This window comes from Anas platyrhynchos, chromosome 4, assembly GCF_047663525.1.
Source record: "Anas platyrhynchos isolate ZD024472 breed Pekin duck chromosome 4, IASCAAS_PekinDuck_T2T, whole genome shotgun sequence".
Taxonomy (NCBI): Eukaryota; Metazoa; Chordata; class Aves; order Anseriformes; family Anatidae; genus Anas; species Anas platyrhynchos.
This window is the reverse complement of record NC_092590.1, coordinates 79,300,346-79,315,900: the sequence shown is the minus strand read 5'-3', so window position 1 is coordinate 79,315,900 and position 15,555 is coordinate 79,300,346. Positions and strand designations below refer to the sequence as shown.

Here is a 15,555-nt window from a genome sequence, read left to right as displayed (position 1 = left end):
GTCCTTTGTGCAGAACCTGAAGGAGCTCACAAAACTGTGCTCCTCTAGGGTGGGTCTGAATCATGGCACAACCTTCTGGGGCAAACTGTACTGAGAAGCTTGGTGCTCTTAGCCAGAGCGCATCCAGCAGCGGAGCTTACAGGCAGCGAACTAACACCAAGCCTGGCTGGCAGAGCACGCTGCTTGGTGGCCCTCTTAATGTCCTTATTGCTGCTCACTGACTGTTGCTAGCTCGTGCAGGAGACTTTCCAGCAGCATCTTGAGTTTATCAGCGGGAGGAGAGAGGTAAGAGGTAGCTGCTAGGGCTGCACTGGTTCCAGCACAGTCACTCGTGTCGAGGTCTGCCCCAGCAAGCAGGACCAGCAGAGGAGCACAGCACACGATAGATGAGAACAAAAAAGGGAGATAAAACCTCAAAGAACTCTTCAGTAGCCAAGTTATGGTTTGTAAATGATTGTATCTCTTCTGTGGAGGGCGCTCTGCGGGGAGGGTTTGGTTTTCACTGGCATATACAAGAAACACAAAACAGGGCAGCAGCTGATCCGTGGGCATTTACCTCATGGGTAAAAAAAAAAAAAGTGAGAGCAGTGCATGAGCAGTCTGCAAGGGTAAAACCTGTGGGTCAAAATTCCCTCTAAAGTGCCTAGAAGTGTAAAACCCCACGTGCCTCAGACAGGGCAGGGGTTTTGCTGCAGGCCTGTGCATTTGCAGCGAGCCCCTCTCGAGCATCGCACCCGGTTGTGGTCGGGCTCACAGCCACAGCAGATGGGGTCAGCAGGCAGCTCTCGCCCTGGGACACTGGTTTCAGTGGGAGCCACTGGTGAGGGTTGTGCCCTAGCTGTGCTCGGGGCTCTAGGGGTGCCAGGGCACACTTCCATTTGGTCCTGGCACCTTGTTGGGCCCTAGCCGCCAGGCTGTCAGCAGGCTCTGCACCACTAAGCCACACCAGGAGTGTCCCCGGGCCATGTTTCTCCCTGCCCACAGAAGCTTAAAGCTCAATCTGTGGTTTTAATCCCCAGAGCAGCACCTCTGAACTTCCTTGTTCTGAGTGTGACGTTTCTTGGGGATCCCGTGGGTGGCTTGGCACCGTGGGGTCTGCTCCTGGGGCTGTGCTCAGCAGGGAGGGCTGAGCCCGCCTGTCCGTGGGGTGTTCATCAGCTGCAGCAGGGCTGGCTTGGCCAAAATGAGCGAGGAGTCTGCAGAAGACCCGGCTGCAGCGGGGCAGGTGATTGCCCTGTTTCCAGTGCTGCTTTGGCAGGCGGGAGCAGCGGTGCCCGTGCCGTGCCCGTCTCAGTGCCCGTGCACACCCAGCCTGGTGAGCTGTGTGCCTTGGGAGACTGCAGTGCACCAAAAAGCCAAGATTGAGGAGTAAAACAGTCAGGAGGTTAATTTACACGGTGTTAGTGCCATGGAGATGAGTGCTTCAGCAGTGCAGGGCTGTGAGGGGCTGATCGGGTGCACCCCAACCCCGGGTCACGCAGCCAGCCTCGCTGCCGGCTTCCCAGCCTGCGGCCAGCAGCCCCGTAAGCACCGCTGGAGCGGCTCCGCTGCGCTGCTTCTTCAGGTTCCTCTGATTTCCCCTGGGCTCTGGTGAACCCTTGCCACTCTTCATTTTGTCCTCCTGTTGCCCTAGGATCCGCGCTGTGTGCCCACAGCCCCGTTGCAAGCAGAGGATGCAGACTGGGGACCCTGCTGTGGTGTCCCCGTGGCACTGCCGGCGGCATCTCCGTGCCCGAGCTGGGCGCACCGCGAGCCCCTTCCCCTGGCAGCCCAGTTCCCACAGCCCTCTGCATGGGGAGCAGGGGGGTGGGAGCTGCCTGGCCCCTGGTTCTGCACACTTTGGGGTTTTGCTGTCTCATCCTCCGCAGCTGGAACCCCGAAAGCCCTGGGCACGTGTCCCGCCTGCGGGCAGTGCCGAGGGCCCCCCTCAGCCCCTCTGCTGACCGCTCTGCACGCTCACCTGATGGGTGTAGGTGGTGCCTGCAGCTGGGCTTGGTGTGAGGAATTCAGTGCCCAGCCTGACTGCAGCAGCAGGGTGGATGTGGCAGCACAAGGGAACAGTTTGTAGGGCAGCCTCGTACTGTCCCCGTCACCACGGGAGGGAGCAGAGGGACTGCTGCGTCCAACCCATAGCAGGGCTTGTGTGCGCAGACAAAAATCTGTGGTTTTGTTTGTTTTTTAGCTATGGCAGTGGTGTAATAACCTTTTACCTTCCCTTCAGCAACCGAGTATCTATGAATTTTGCTCAAGCCAGGCTCTGTAGCATAAAACCCACAGAATTTATTGCTGGGAAATCTCCGGAGTGCTGTTCATCCTCAGCACGCTGCAGGTCTCAGTAAAACCAGGTCATGGCTGTGCTCAGCGTAGCCAGAGGCACTTTGCTGTCACCGTCCCCCTGTCACCGTGCCCTGCAGAGCCCCTTCTGCCATCCGGGCGAGCTGTGCCCGACCTCAGCCCTCTCCCAGGGCATCCCCCCTGCCTGGGTGGGACTGCAGTGCCCGAACTCCTGCTCCCTCCCTATCGCAGCCGGTAAGTATTCACACTGTGAGAGCCTGAAGCACCTCTGAAGTTTTATTCTGGGTTTCCTCTGTGCTGGAAGGGGTCTCAAGGACAGCGGTGGCGATGGGCCAACGCAGTGGTGAGAGGAAGGCAGGACTGAACGAGGTGTGAGGGGGGCAGAGTGGCCGTGGAAGCCCCTCTCCCCCAGGACACGCTCCTCTGATGCTCCCCTCTGCCCGCGTTGTCTTGCAGCCCACCCGGACCCCCAGTTCTGCGGCGTCCAGCGGCACGGCCGGGCCCTCGGGCTCAGCCTCTGCCTCTGGCGGGGAGATGAGCAGCAGCGAGCCCAGCACGCCCGCCCAGACACCGCTGGTGGCCCCCGTCATCCCGTCTCCTTCCCTCACCTCGCCGGTGGCACCGATGGTTCCCTCGCCCACCAAGGTAAGGCGCAGCGGCTGCGGTCGGTGCGGAGAGGAGAAGGGAAATCTCCCCGGCACTGTTAGGAGGGAAGGGGCTGGTGGTGGTCCCTGCACAGGGCTCGTGTGCCCACCCCATGGGGACCTGCCAGGCTTCGTCCCGCAGGCAGCCGGGGCTGTGGGGGGAGCGGGGCTGGCTGGGGGGGATGTGGAGGCTGCTGGTCCAGACATGGGAAGGTGCTGGAGAAATAAAGGGTGCCACAGCCTCACTCAGCTCCTGGTGCGTTCTCCCTTCCTGGGTCCCCGTGGGACACACGTGGCATCAGACCAACCCCAGGGAACGTGCCGAGGGGCTGAGGCGGTGCAGGGGGTGTCCCCGAGGGGTCCGCACAGGGCTGGGACACGGCCCCCGTCCTCCTGCTGCCACCAGCAGCCCGCAGCGGGCAGGCCAGTGGGCGGTGCGCCCCGGGTCACTGCTGCCTGCGGGGGCACAGACCCCGGGGAGGACCCCTCTGTCCCTGGCGTGGGTCTTTCTAACAGTTACATCTGCGCAGTCATTCCATTTTTGTTCTTTAAAATAGTTTTTAATTACTTCCGTCCCGCTTTGTATTAATTAGTTAAAATGAGAGCTCGTGAAAGATTTAGGGCAGAAGGGTGAGGAATTAATAGCGTGAGAGGACAGAGAGCCTGCTCCGAGGCTGTGTGTCAGGGAGACGGCTGGAGGAGTCACATCGGGTGGGGAGGAAGGAAAGGATTTTGCCATTCCCTGAGCCCTGCCTGGCCCGGAGGGTTTTGGTACCAGGCTTATGGAAACTCACCAAAAGCTGTTTGCGTGGTAGCGCTGGTGGCAGCAGCACATCCAGGGCTGAGAAAGCAGCAGAGAAGCCTGGTCTTCCTGTGCTGTTTGACGTGGGATTTTTTCAAGGCCCGTTCCTTAATGTCACCCAGCTTTGTGACCCCTCAGCACCAGCCACGGGGCTGCTTTCAGCCTGGGGTCCTGCCGGGAAAGGAGGGGGCTGCGTCCCCTCCTGCTGCCCTTGCCCACAGCCAGGTACCGCGTGCTGGTGCCAGCATTTACCTGCGCTGGGAGCTGCCCTGGCAGGTACAGGATGAGGTCTTCCTGCTGTGGGGTCGAGTGGGCAGCGGTGGGGAGCCCAGGACGTCCCCGGTGGTGGCAGGGCACAGGGTGGTGGCACGGGGTGAGGTGCCAGCGATGAGCAGCAGCCGAGGAAATCCTGGTGGGTACGGGGAAGGGTGCTCAGGGTGAGGGTGCTCGGGCACTGGGATGGGTCTGGGGTGGCCGTGGGGACAGCCAGCCCCGAGCAGCCTGACCGGGGGGCTCCACTCATCTCCTCGGGGACAGCCCGGCTAACTCAGGCCTTTCTCTGTCCCCAGAGCACCTCGGCACCACGCGTGGGCCCCGAAGGCCAGGTGACCGCAGCCCCACGGCTCTGGTTTGCTGAGCCTGCATGTGGGAGCCGTGTAACGGGGGGGGCCCTGCCTAGACCTAACAGGCTCTGCAGCAAAACCTCCCGCGTGGCTGAACACCGTCCTGGCTTGGTGCTGAGTGATGTTTTCCCTCCCTGTAGGCAGCTCCCCGGTGACAACCCGGCTGTGCTGGAAGCTCGGCGCTAACCCTGATGCTTTTTAGGGCAGTCACTGCCTTCCCCCAGAGAACAGGAGCCTTGTCCAGGGAGATGCTGTAGCCGGGTGGGATGCGGCCCCCGAGGGGGCAGCTTTTGAGCCTTGTTGGAGACCTCGGGGCTGGGCCCTTCCCCATGCACCAGCCTTATTTTCAGCCCCTTTGGTCACAAAGCAACGCTGCGGGCTCCGGCTGTGTCCCTGTGCAGCCCTTCCCAGCCCAGCACCGACCAGGATCAGGCAGCACCTCCCTGGGCCCTGTCTTTTACTCAAGGCAAAGCTGGTTTTGTGCTGTCCCAAATCCCCTGGGACAGGAGTGGATTCAGGCTGGGAGCTGGGGGACCCCTGGGGGACCCCGGCTGCCACACGAGCTGCGCTGGGGCTCGCAGCACAGCCAGCTTTGGGCTGTGATGCCCCCAGGCAGCAGCGCTCCCAGCTTTAGGCTCGTGCCAGGCTCACCCCTGTAGCCTCGGTGGCCAAGACCCCCTTTTTTAGAGGCCAGCCTCAGCCTGCAGGCTGGGTGCCGTGGGAGGCAGAGGGGAGCAGCTCCCACGGAGCACAGCAGGCGCGTGGCATGAGCACGGTTTGTGGTGTGCCCGCCGGTGCCTGCGCTTGGGGGGCACGCTACCAGCTGGACGCACGGGCTGCTCGGTAACCTTTCGGTCAGATCTGCTCCGGGGGTGTTTGCTGCGTGCCATAACGCTGCTGCGGCCCTAGGGGGAGGAGGAGAGCTACCTATTTGGGATGGATTTTATTTTATTTGGGTGGATTTGGGCGGGTTACTGCCTCGGGGGTTGTTTATTAATTTTTGTTAAAAGATTCGGGCATCCTTGGTTCCCTGTGAGGGCAGTGGCGAGGTGCTCAGCATCGCGGGCGAGCCAGCCTGTGTCAGCAGCAAGGAGCACTGATCACAACGAGGTTTTGTAGAAAGGATCAGCAGGTTACATGGATTCACTCCAACCACAAGTGCGCAGTGATGCGCTCTGCTGGCAGTGCACTGGCCACGAGGCCAAGTTACAGGCGGGTGCCTGGGCCAGGTGCTGAGGTTTGCTCCCTGCGGGGTAAATCAACGTCTTTGTAGGTCTCTCCAAAGAACGCTCCTGTTCCCTTTGGTAATTTCTTTGTTTGACTTTGTAGGAGGAGGAAAATTTGCGTTCTCAAGTCAGGGACCTGGAGGAAAAATTGGAGACTCTGAAGATAAAGCGGAATGAAGACAAAGCAAAGCTTAAAGAGCTCGAGAAGTACAAGATCCAGCTGGAGCAGGTGCAGGAATGGAAGAGCAAAATGCAAGAGCAACAGGCTGATCTCCAGAAACGGTTAAAGGAGGCCAAAAAGGTGGGCAGCCCCAGGGAGCTGGGGCTGGCGCAGGGGGGAATGATCCCAGGGCCAATTCAATTGCTGAGAATGATTTGTTTGTTTTGGGTGGGAGTTGTGTGCTTTGTTCTGTGTGTTTTTTTTTTAATATCCCAGCGTTAAACTGTGGCCTGTCCTGGCTCTTGGCTTTCTGAATACGTGCAGGGTTGTGAAGTGGCCTCTGACCTCACCTATCGCTGTTCTCTCCATCGTAAATATTGGTTTAGGTATTGAGCTGCCCGTGCAAACGCCGAGCACAGGCTGCACGGCACGTGTAACGCACCGCACGCGCGTGGGTGCCGGCTGCCTCTGGCAGTGCGTGCAGCCTGGCCTGGAGCTGGAGCCGTGGCTTCCTCCTTTCCCCACGCTAGCTGTGAGAGCAGACAGCCCTTGGGCGGACCCTGCACAGGCCTGTCAAGGTATCAGATTTTGTGCCCCCCCGGGGATTGCTTTGCTTTCTGCCGCCTGCCAGACCCCTCTGTCAGACAGCTCGAGGCAGGAGCGTCTGCGCTATCCACAGATCGATTCCTGTCAGCCTTGTGCAGGGTAAGACGAGGCAGAGTCAGGGGCGGTTTCCTTTAGTAGCTGGGAATGGAGAGCAGTGGCTGAGGAGCAGGTCATGCACCTCACCCTGCAGGGGAGGGGTCCCCGTGTGGCTGCAGCCGCCTTTCTCCGGTTGAATCTGCTGCTGCAGCCCTGCCAGAGCTGTGGGAATGGCACTGTTAAGATTCCAAACCTGCTGATAAGCTGCTGTTCTCCTCCAAGGTCTGAGGGAGAGTTCCTGGAGATCTTGGAGCTCCTTCAGCAGGAGCAGACCCACGGGTAGCAGCACAGGACCTGCTCATCTCCCCAGTGCTGGCTGCAGGCTTTGGCTTCCCCGATGTCCCCGTGCCTGGGTGTCTTGACAGATTTCTTGAAACTGCCACGCTGCTCTTAATTTCCTCCGTGAAGGATTTCTTTTTGCCCTGCACGCTTGTCTTTGACTCCCTGATGTGTGTGAGGAGTCCTGTCCTTCCTCTTGCTTGTTCCTGCGCTGCGCTGGGGGATTCCCCTCGGGTGGGCAGCGTGTCCTTGCACAGCGCTCGTCGCTCACAGCAGCTCCATCCCAGCGTTAGAAATACAGCAGTGACACAAGCTGCTCTCCGTTGTGCTGAGTCAGTGATTGGCACAGGGTCCACGTGGGAGCTGGGTGTCCCAGGAGCTGGTCTTAAATAGCACTTGGGTGATCCAGTGCTCTGCAGCCGTGTCGGAGCCGAGCGCATCCTGATGGTGTGAGGGAAGGCTGAGGGCTGGGGGGGGGGTTATCAGTGTGTTTAATTAGGGGGGGAACAAGACAGAGCCAGGCTCTTAGCCATGCCCACTGGGAGTGCAAGAGGAAAGGGGCACGAACTGAAATACAGGAAATTTGGTTTAAACAGGAAGAAAAACTTCTAGTGTGGAAGTGATCAAACCCTGGAGCAGAGACGCTGCGGAGTCCCCACCGTGGGGATGTGTGAAACACAGACAGACACACAGACACACACACACAGACACACGTCTCCGCCGTTCCTTTCCATACGTGCTCTGGCTCAATTTCTCCCTCCAGCAGGCTCCCAGCCCTGACTGTTGTAGACTTTTAACTTGTTAAACTTCTTCTCCCTTTACCCAAAGCGCTGTATCTCGAGCTCCTGCCCTGCAGGGCAGCTTGGTGAGAGTCGCTGCCAGCGAATGCCCCAGGGCTGGAGCTGATGGCCCTGGGCTTTGCTCCTTACCAAGAAGTGTTTCTCCATCGGGCTCTGCTGCTGCTGCCCTGGCTCAGCAGGGAAGGTGCCGAGCCGCTGGGGTTTGCACCGTGCCCACGAGCCCTGTGCCGGCTCCTGGGGTGTGGTGTCCTTACCCCCCAGGTGTTTCTGGGTCCCTCCCTTCTTCTGAAGGCTTGTTGTCCTTCTAGCAATAGCTCTAGGCTGCCTGCTCTCAGCTGCCTTTTGTGCTGTCCTCACCCGAGATATGGAATCATGAGTTACAGAACCAGGGCTCCCTGCCCGCAGTGTCACCAGGTGTCTGCGGTTTGGTGTCAGTGCCCTGTCCTCCCCAGGGACAGGCTCCTCCGACGTGCTCCTCGCGCTGCAGCTCGGTGCTCTCGGGCTGGCAGCACTCAGCACTGAGGAATGAATGAGCTGTGCCTTCTCTCTGCTCTTTGCCCTGTTTTGTCCCGGGGGCTCCTTCCTTTGTTTCCCCAGGATCTGTTGGTGTGCTCCAGCACCAGCACTGCAGGTCCGGTTCTCTCCTTCCCTCACACCCCCCTCCCCTCGCCTGCAGGGTGGTTTTGGGGGTGCTCCTGCCGGGCTCTTGTGATGGAGGGGAGAGGGGAGATGCTGGGGGGAAGGCGCTGGGCTGCCTTCTCCTCTCAGCCCCGACACACTTTGTCAGTTGGACTCGTTCCCTTTGGGGGAGCCGTGAGCGTTGTGAGGGTCTGAGGCTCGTGGTTTGCACGAGCCCCAGCTGCGTGTGCTCGCCCGCAGGAAGCCAAAGATGCCCTGGAAGCCAAGGAGCGCTACATGGAGGAGATGGCAGACACCGCCGACGCCATCGAGATGGCCACGCTGGACAAGGAGATGGCGGAGGAGCGGGCAGAGTCCCTGCAGCAGGAGGTGGACTCCCTGAAGGAGAAGGTGGAATATCTCACCATGGACCTGGAGATCCTAAAGCACGAGATCGAAGAGAAAGGTGGGAGAGGAGCTGGGAAGGCGGCTCTGGGGGGCAGCCTCGCTGCTGCTCTCTGAGCATGGGGACGGGCGAACTTGTCCTGGGCCTGGGGGAGCTCGGGTTTAATGCCAGAGGCTCAGCTTTAGTGCTTGTGACTGTTGCTGGGGACAGAGGATCCCACCCCAAAAGGTGTTGTGACACATCCTTCATGCGATAGGTAATGCTGCTGCTCGCTGATTTTAGATCCAGCTTGCCAGCCTAGCACTGAGCAGAGCTTCAAAACCAGTGCACTGCCCTTGATTTGATTCCCCTGTGGCCTCGTAGCTCTTTGTATTCAAGGTGAGCTTTAAAAATTACGCACAGCAGGGAACGAGCCAGCCGTTGAGCACTTATGCACGTATAAATACTTGTATTTATACCTGCAATAAATCAAACCTGTGGAAGATCTGGCATGCAGGCAGAGGGGTGTGACAGAAAGATGGACGTGTAGAGGGAGTGGGAAGAATGCAGAGAGGACAAAGGCAGCCTGCAGGGACGGGTGGACGTTGCTGAAGGGAGCGATGTCGTTTTGTCTGAGTTTGGTTTCGCTGAACCCCGGGGGCCAGGAGGGCTGAGAGCTGAGCTGTTTCCTTTCCACTCCAGGCTCGGATGGAGCAGCATCCAGTTACCAGGTCAAACAGCTGGAAGAGCAAAATGCAAGGCTCAAGGAAGCTCTCGTAAGGTAGGAGACCGCTCGTTGCCCCAGGAGGCTGGGAGGCTGCTGCTGGAGTTGCCCCCTGGGAGAGCCCGTGCCCTCTTGGTCTTTATTCCCTTGGTTCTTCCCTTCCATGCTTTGGGCCCATCCCATGTGTGGTTGTTCCTTCCTCCCTGTCTCTCCTGTGCTCTGTTTGTTTCCCATTCTGCCTTTGCTCCCTCCAGCCCCTCTAGCTCTGATTTTTTTATTTTTTTTTCCAAAAGTGCTGGCCCAGGCACTGGTTGGGCATCACAAGTGTCCTTGGGCAAGCTCAAAAAACTCCCCTCTGTGCCCTGCTGGTCCGTGCAGGTCGGCAGGGCTCTTCAGCAGCTCACTGCCAGCGGGCAGCCAGCACCAACGGGGGGTGGTGGTGGTGTCTTGAAGCCCACCAGGAGCGGTGTATTGCGAGGGGACGGCTTCTGCTGGGCTTGTGCTGAGGCTGGTGGCTCTCTTGAAGGATGCGGGACTTGTCTGCCTCGGAGAAGCAGGAGCACGTCAAGCTTCAGAAACAAATGGAGAAGAAGAACACCGAGCTGGAGTCCCTGCGCCAGCAGAGGGAGAAGCTTCAGGAGGAGGTGAAGCAGGCAGAGAAAACGGTCGATGAGCTGAAGGAGCAGGTGAGTCCACCGACAGAGGGTGGGTGGGGAGGGGAAGCTCAGGGCTGGTTTTGGGCACCGAGCAGCCGCTGCCAGGCAGCTCTGGGTCACCTCTTGGCACGCAGCTCTTTCTGTCCATCGCTCAGCTGGTGATACTGCTGCAGGGACTTTAATTTCTGGTCTGAACTCATAACCAAATGCTGTTCCAGCCCTGGAGCTGTGCGGGGCTCTGCTGAGTGTGAGGGTGGCTCCAGGTCGTGGGGCGCAGGTGGCTGCTTGTGCCTCCCAGGAGCAATCTGAGCTCTGGTCCCTGTAACCTCCCTGCCTGGCCATCGTCGTGGGGTGTTCCCCAGGCTGAGATGTCGGTGTGGGTGTGGGGCTGCCTTGAGGAAGCCCCCGGGATGGATCTGTGCTCCCTGCAGAGCTGCCTGGGCTCTCCTCTGAGCTGCTCCCCCCAGGGAGCTGGCCCCGCGCTACCTGAGCACTGCTGGGGTTGTGTGGACGTGGGCTGCTGGCAGAGGTGCTGCCTCTTAGGGCAAGGACTGCGACACCCGTTCCCTGTTAAGTGTCTGTGTGTAACCACCACCAGGCCCTCGGGGAGCTTGGTTAGGGCTGTGTCAGGAGCCTACAGACCCAGCCCAAAGGTCGGCAGCATTTACGCTGACCTGAAGCTGTTCAACTTGTGCCCTGGGGCTGCAGCTGAAGAGCCAGTAACAACCGTAAGAGCCACAGCCAGGCCTTGTTTTCCTGTGCCCTTCCTGCTGGGGCTACAGGACCGGCTGGGGGCTGTTCTGGTTTGAGCTGTTTGCTGTCCTGGTGTTCTCTGTCACTGAGGGGATGCACCAGCCATGTCCCACGGGATGACCCCACTGTGGTGTGAAATGACTTCAAACTGCGTTCTCCAGCCGGGTTGTACTGTGATGGGTGTGTGCTTCCAGGTGGATGCTGCTTTGGGCGCTGAAGAGATGGTGGAGACCCTGACAGAGAGAAACCTGGACCTGGAGGAGAAGGTCCGGGAGCTGCGTGAGACTGTCGGGGACCTGGTAAGAGAAACTTCCCCGGGACAAGGGGCAGTGCTCGCGCTGCCTCCTCCACACCGGCCGTGTGGCTGGGCACTGAGGCTGCCCGAGGGGCTGGGAGCTGCCTGGCAGCGGTGCCAGAGGGGTCTGGGAGCCTCCGCAGGCATCGTGCTCGGTGCCACTTGGAGCAGCGTGCCCGTGTGCTGCGCAGGGCACGGCCTTTGCACCCCAGGGTGCTCCCCAGCTCTGCTCCAAAAACACCGGGCTGCGGGGTAACTGCGTCCCCTGCCACCCCTTGCCAGGAAGCCATGAACGAGATGAACGACGAGCTGCAGGAAAACGCCCGGGAGACGGAGCTGGAGCTGCGGGAGCAGCTGGACATGGCGACAGCGCGGGTCCGCGAGGCCGAGAAGCGCGTGGAGGCTGCGCAGGAGACCGTGGCCGACTACCAGCAGACCATCAAGAAGTACAGAGAGCTGACTGCTCACCTCCAGGTAGGGCGTTTGGTGTTGCAGGGGGCCTGGCTGGGAGGCGCTGCCAGCCAGGAGTGCTTCCCCCTGGAGCTGAGGTCCTTCGGGAGCAGACCTCAGTGACAGGGAGGCAGCACGCGTGGGCCCCTGGGGACGGGCTGGCAGGAGCAGGAACTTCTCCTCTCATCAGGTGGCTGCTGGCCTGCAGAAAGAGCTTTCCTGAGCCTCCAGCACTGCCAGGTTCACGTGCTTGGTGTGACCTCTGACAGGCCTGGCCCTCAGACCTCCACCCCGAGGGGGAGTTCACTGGCAGGGCCCCTGCTGGAGGCTGCTGAAGTCAGCGCTGACCACATGGGGGTTTTGGCCTTTCGCTCTGCTGAGCTGCTCCTGCTCCAGGCTGGGAACTGAGTCCTGGACAGGCTGGGATAGCGTGGGGTTGTTCAGCACTGCTCTTGGCCCTCGGCTTTGGCGGTGCAGAGGAGAGGGGTGATGAGTCCGTGTGGAGTCCTGGGCTGTCACACAGCTTGGAGTCAATAGAGCATTTGGACACTGCTCGTGTTCCTCCTCCTGACGTTCATCCATCACTGCGTGTGTTGCACAATGAGCCCCCAGAGCTCTCCCCACCCTACCCGAGAAGGGGGCACGTGGAGGTTGGGCTGCAGAGCTGTGGGGTTGCAGGGCTGCAGACCTCCCCGCGGCAGTTTTCTCTGACAGCAGCTTCTTTCTGTGCTCAGGACGTGAACCGAGAACTCATGAGTCAGCAAGAAGCATCTGCTGAGAAGCAGCAGCAGCCTCCTCCCGAGATGTTTGACTTCAAGATTAAGTTTGCAGAGACAAAAGCCCACGCGAAGGTAGGGGCAGCAGGAGGGCTGTGTGCCAGGCTCACCCACTGGGCGCGGGGCACTTCTGTGTGCCAGGCCCCTGAACTGTGCGGGTGCTGGGCTCGGGGCAGGTTTGTCCCTGCCACGTGGTGGGGCTGGCCCTGGGGCAGCTCTTGGAGCCGGGCTGTGGTGCTCCTGCCAGCAGTGGAAACACCGAGGCAGCTGCTGGGAGCTGCAGGGAACACAGGGCACATTGTGGGGGAGCAGGATCCCAGCACGGGGGACACTGGCTGACACTGGTGTACCCCAACTTCTCTGGGGCCAGAGCTCCAGAGCAGCCCCCGGGCAGTGACAGGGGGGTGTCAGGGAGGGCGGTGGTGGCTGCAGGAGGAGGGGGGCTCTGTGTCCCTGCGGCGCTGAGCTGTGCTGTGTGCTGCAGGCCATCGAGATGGAGCTGCGGCAGATGGAGGTGCAGCAGGCCAACCGGCACGTCTCCCTGCTCACCTCCTTCATGCCGGACAGCTTCCTGCGCCACGGCGGGGACCACGACTGCATCCTGGTGCTGCTGCTCATCCCTCGGCTCATCTGCAAGGTAGGGGGGCTGCCACAGCTTCTACCTGCCCTGGGGGGGGGTTAGGCTTCGTCAAGAGCTCGCATTAATTCCTGCACCAAGGCTCTGGGCTGGGCTGATGGGGCTTGGAGTGTCTGCAAGCCCATGGGCCTAACCAGGAGGTGGTGGCTGTGCCGCAGCTCTGGGGGAGATTTTCTTTGTGTCCCATGTAAATTTGGGATTTTGAACATTTACTTGTTAATTAATTGCCTGGGTGCAGGGCAGGCTGTCAGCCCTGGTGCCTTGCAGTGCTGAGCGGGCTGCTCGGCTCGCTGCTGTCCCTCTTGTTCTTCCTCTGGACTCAAATCTCTCCCAGGAAGCTTGTTTTTCTGGGGGTAGGGGTGCAGGGGGGATTTGGGCAGGTCCGTGACTAGGTGGGACAGATCAGGGTGGGCGCAGGGGGATTCTCCAAGGTTGTCCTCCCCAACAGGCCGAGCTGATCAGCAAACAAGCTCAGGAGAAGTTTGATCTGAACGAGAACTGCGCGGAGCGTGCTGGCCTCCGGGGCGCTCCGGGAGAGCAGCTGAGCTTTGCTGCAGGGCTGGTGTATTCCCTCAGCCTCCTGCAGGCCACGCTGCACAAATACGAGCAGTGAGTACCCAGCCACCCCCAGCCCCAATTCCCACCCTCTTCACCCTCTGGAAGCACAGAGCTTGTCTGGAAGCACGGAGCTCGCAGCCCCGCAGCAGGGCCCGGACCCTGCTGGAGCTGAAGTTTGGGCAGCGAGGCTGGAACAAAGCTGAGGGGCCCCGGGTTTCTCCCTGCTATGGGGTGGTCGCTTCTCTTCTGTCCCCTTCCTCATTTTCTTCCCAAGAATACGGGGGACTCAAATCTCTAGCATGCATGGCTGGTTCTTCAGCTGTGTCTGCGTGTCTTTAGCTCAGGGTTAGCCTTGGTGCGCTGATTTTTATTTTTATTTTCCATCTGTCCCACACCACAGCCTTTTTCTTGCTGAGCTGAATTGTGCCTGGGATTCGCTCTGGGCTTCAGGCTCCCAGCCCCCTGCAGCCCAGTCCCCCTTCCACACGTGCCCCGTGCTCAGTTCCACGGGAGAGCTTCCCCAGCGCGTCACTGAGCACCGTACGGGGCATTGCTGGTGCTGGCAGGCAGACCTCGTGTCTCCCTCCCCAGGGCCCTGAACAAGTGCAGCGTGGAGGTGTATAAGAAGGTGGGGATGCTGTACCCCGAGATGAGCGTCCACGAGCGCTCCCTGGACTTCCTGATCGAGCTGCTGCACAAGGACCAACTGGACGAGACGGTCAACGTGGAGCCGCTGACCAAAGCCATCAAGTACTATCAGGTACGTGGCCGTGGCGTGGGGGAGCTGCAGATAAAGCCCACTGGCAGCGACTCCCCTTTGGGTGCTTTTCACCCTCGGAGCGTGCAGGACGTGAGCCTGAGTCACTGGCACCTGGGGGCTGCGTCCTCTGTCCCTGGGAGGACGCGGGCAGCAGGGACGTGGTTCCCCTGTCCCAGGCTCGTGCAGCTCTGTGGGCAGGGTGGGGGCACTGACCCGTTTGAGTTAAAGGCCATCGGTCAGGGGGCAGTGTTGACAGGGACCTGGCGGGGTCATTGCGGGAGGTTGCACTTCAGTTGGAAGTTGGGCCAAAAATTCAGTGTTTGTTTTTGTTCTGGATTCCCTCATTGGGTTTATTTGCTTGTGTGTGTGCAAACCTTGGAGGGGTGATGATCTCTGCTGTTTTCCCCCAGCACCTGTACAGCATCCACCTGGCTGAGCAGGCTGAGGACTGCACGATGCAGCTGGCTGACCACATCAAGGTGAAGCGGTGCCAAATAACCCCAGTGTCCTTGTTGTGTGTTGTCTCCCTCTGCCCCCCCCAGTCCCCTGAGATCGTTCTGTGAATTGGGGTGCCCCTCTGCCCCCTCCTCCCCTCGCAGCACAGCCACGCTGCAGGCTCCCAGCTCGGGGAGAGGGGAGGGAAACCCGGGCCCTTCACCCTGCAGACATCCCCGGGAGAGAAGAGCAGTGAGGGAGGTGCAGGGAGCCCTGTGTCTGGGGGGGGAACGTTGTGCTTCCCGAGCCGCTGTACTCCCTGGGCTTCAGAGGGGGGTGCGGGTGTCTTGTGCCCCACGGAGTAAAACAAGAACGGATTCAATGCCTCAAACTTCTCCTGGGAAACCTGGAGCCGTGGCAGCGTGGCATAGAGAGGGCCCGTCCCGAGACACCCGAGACCAAAGCCCCAGCTTGTCCTGGGGCAGCTGCCCTGCCTGGGGTCTGCTGCCCTGAGCTCACGGTGCCCGTGCTTGTGCTCCGCAGTTCACGCAGAGTGCCTTGGACTGCATGGGCGTGGAGGTGTGCAGGCTGCGAGCCTTCCTGCAGGTAGGAGTGCCCGGCCCTGCTGCCTGCTGCTGGGTTCCCCCCAGCCCTCGGTCAGTCTTTTCTGAGGTCCTTTTGCTGCTCCCCAGGCTGGGCAGGAGGCGTCCGACCTCGCCATCCTCCTCAAGGACCTGGAGACGTCGTGCAGCGACATCCGCCAGTTCTGCAAGAAGATCAGGCGCCGCATGCCGGGGACAGACGCCCCGGGGATCCCCGCGGCGCTGGGCTTTGGGCAGCAGGTGAGCTGGGCGGCCAGGCAGGGAGCCCGAGCTGCTCCCTGGGGGGCCACGGCCACGTGCTGGGGCTGGCACCGAGAGCATTCAGCTCGCTGCGCTCCTCGCTGGCTCCGCGGAGGGAGCACAGCACGCAGCCTG

General features: G+C 60.5%; 1 protein-coding gene across 13 annotated transcripts in view; it reads left to right on the top strand.

Moving 5' to 3' along the window:
* DCTN1 (dynactin subunit 1) overlaps nucleotides 1–15,555 on the top strand; it is a 57,498-nt gene that overhangs the window by 35,802 nt on the left and 6,141 nt on the right. For 8 of the 13 annotated variants that reach the window (XM_072037968.1, XM_038177917.2, XM_072037964.1 and 5 more), the window contains 15 exons: nucleotides 2,752–2,940; nucleotides 4,311–4,346; nucleotides 5,694–5,891; nucleotides 8,411–8,615; nucleotides 9,237–9,315; nucleotides 9,785–9,944; nucleotides 10,862–10,966; nucleotides 11,245–11,436; nucleotides 12,147–12,263; nucleotides 12,673–12,825; nucleotides 13,274–13,434; nucleotides 13,975–14,143; nucleotides 14,554–14,622; nucleotides 15,122–15,184; nucleotides 15,271–15,420. In XM_072037968.1, the coding sequence (XP_071894069.1) occupies nucleotides 2,752–2,940; nucleotides 4,311–4,346; nucleotides 5,694–5,891; nucleotides 8,411–8,615; nucleotides 9,237–9,315; nucleotides 9,785–9,944; nucleotides 10,862–10,966; nucleotides 11,245–11,436; nucleotides 12,147–12,263; nucleotides 12,673–12,825; nucleotides 13,274–13,434; nucleotides 13,975–14,143; nucleotides 14,554–14,622; nucleotides 15,122–15,184; nucleotides 15,271–15,420 (2,046 nt within the window). The remainder of the gene's footprint in view (nucleotides 1–2,751; nucleotides 2,941–4,310; nucleotides 4,347–5,693; nucleotides 5,892–8,410; nucleotides 8,616–9,236; nucleotides 9,316–9,784; nucleotides 9,945–10,861; nucleotides 10,967–11,244; nucleotides 11,437–12,146; nucleotides 12,264–12,672; nucleotides 12,826–13,273; nucleotides 13,435–13,974; nucleotides 14,144–14,553; nucleotides 14,623–15,121; nucleotides 15,185–15,270; nucleotides 15,421–15,555) is intronic. The other 5 variants (XM_072037966.1, XM_072037970.1, XM_072037969.1 and 2 more) reach the window with 1 other exon arrangement.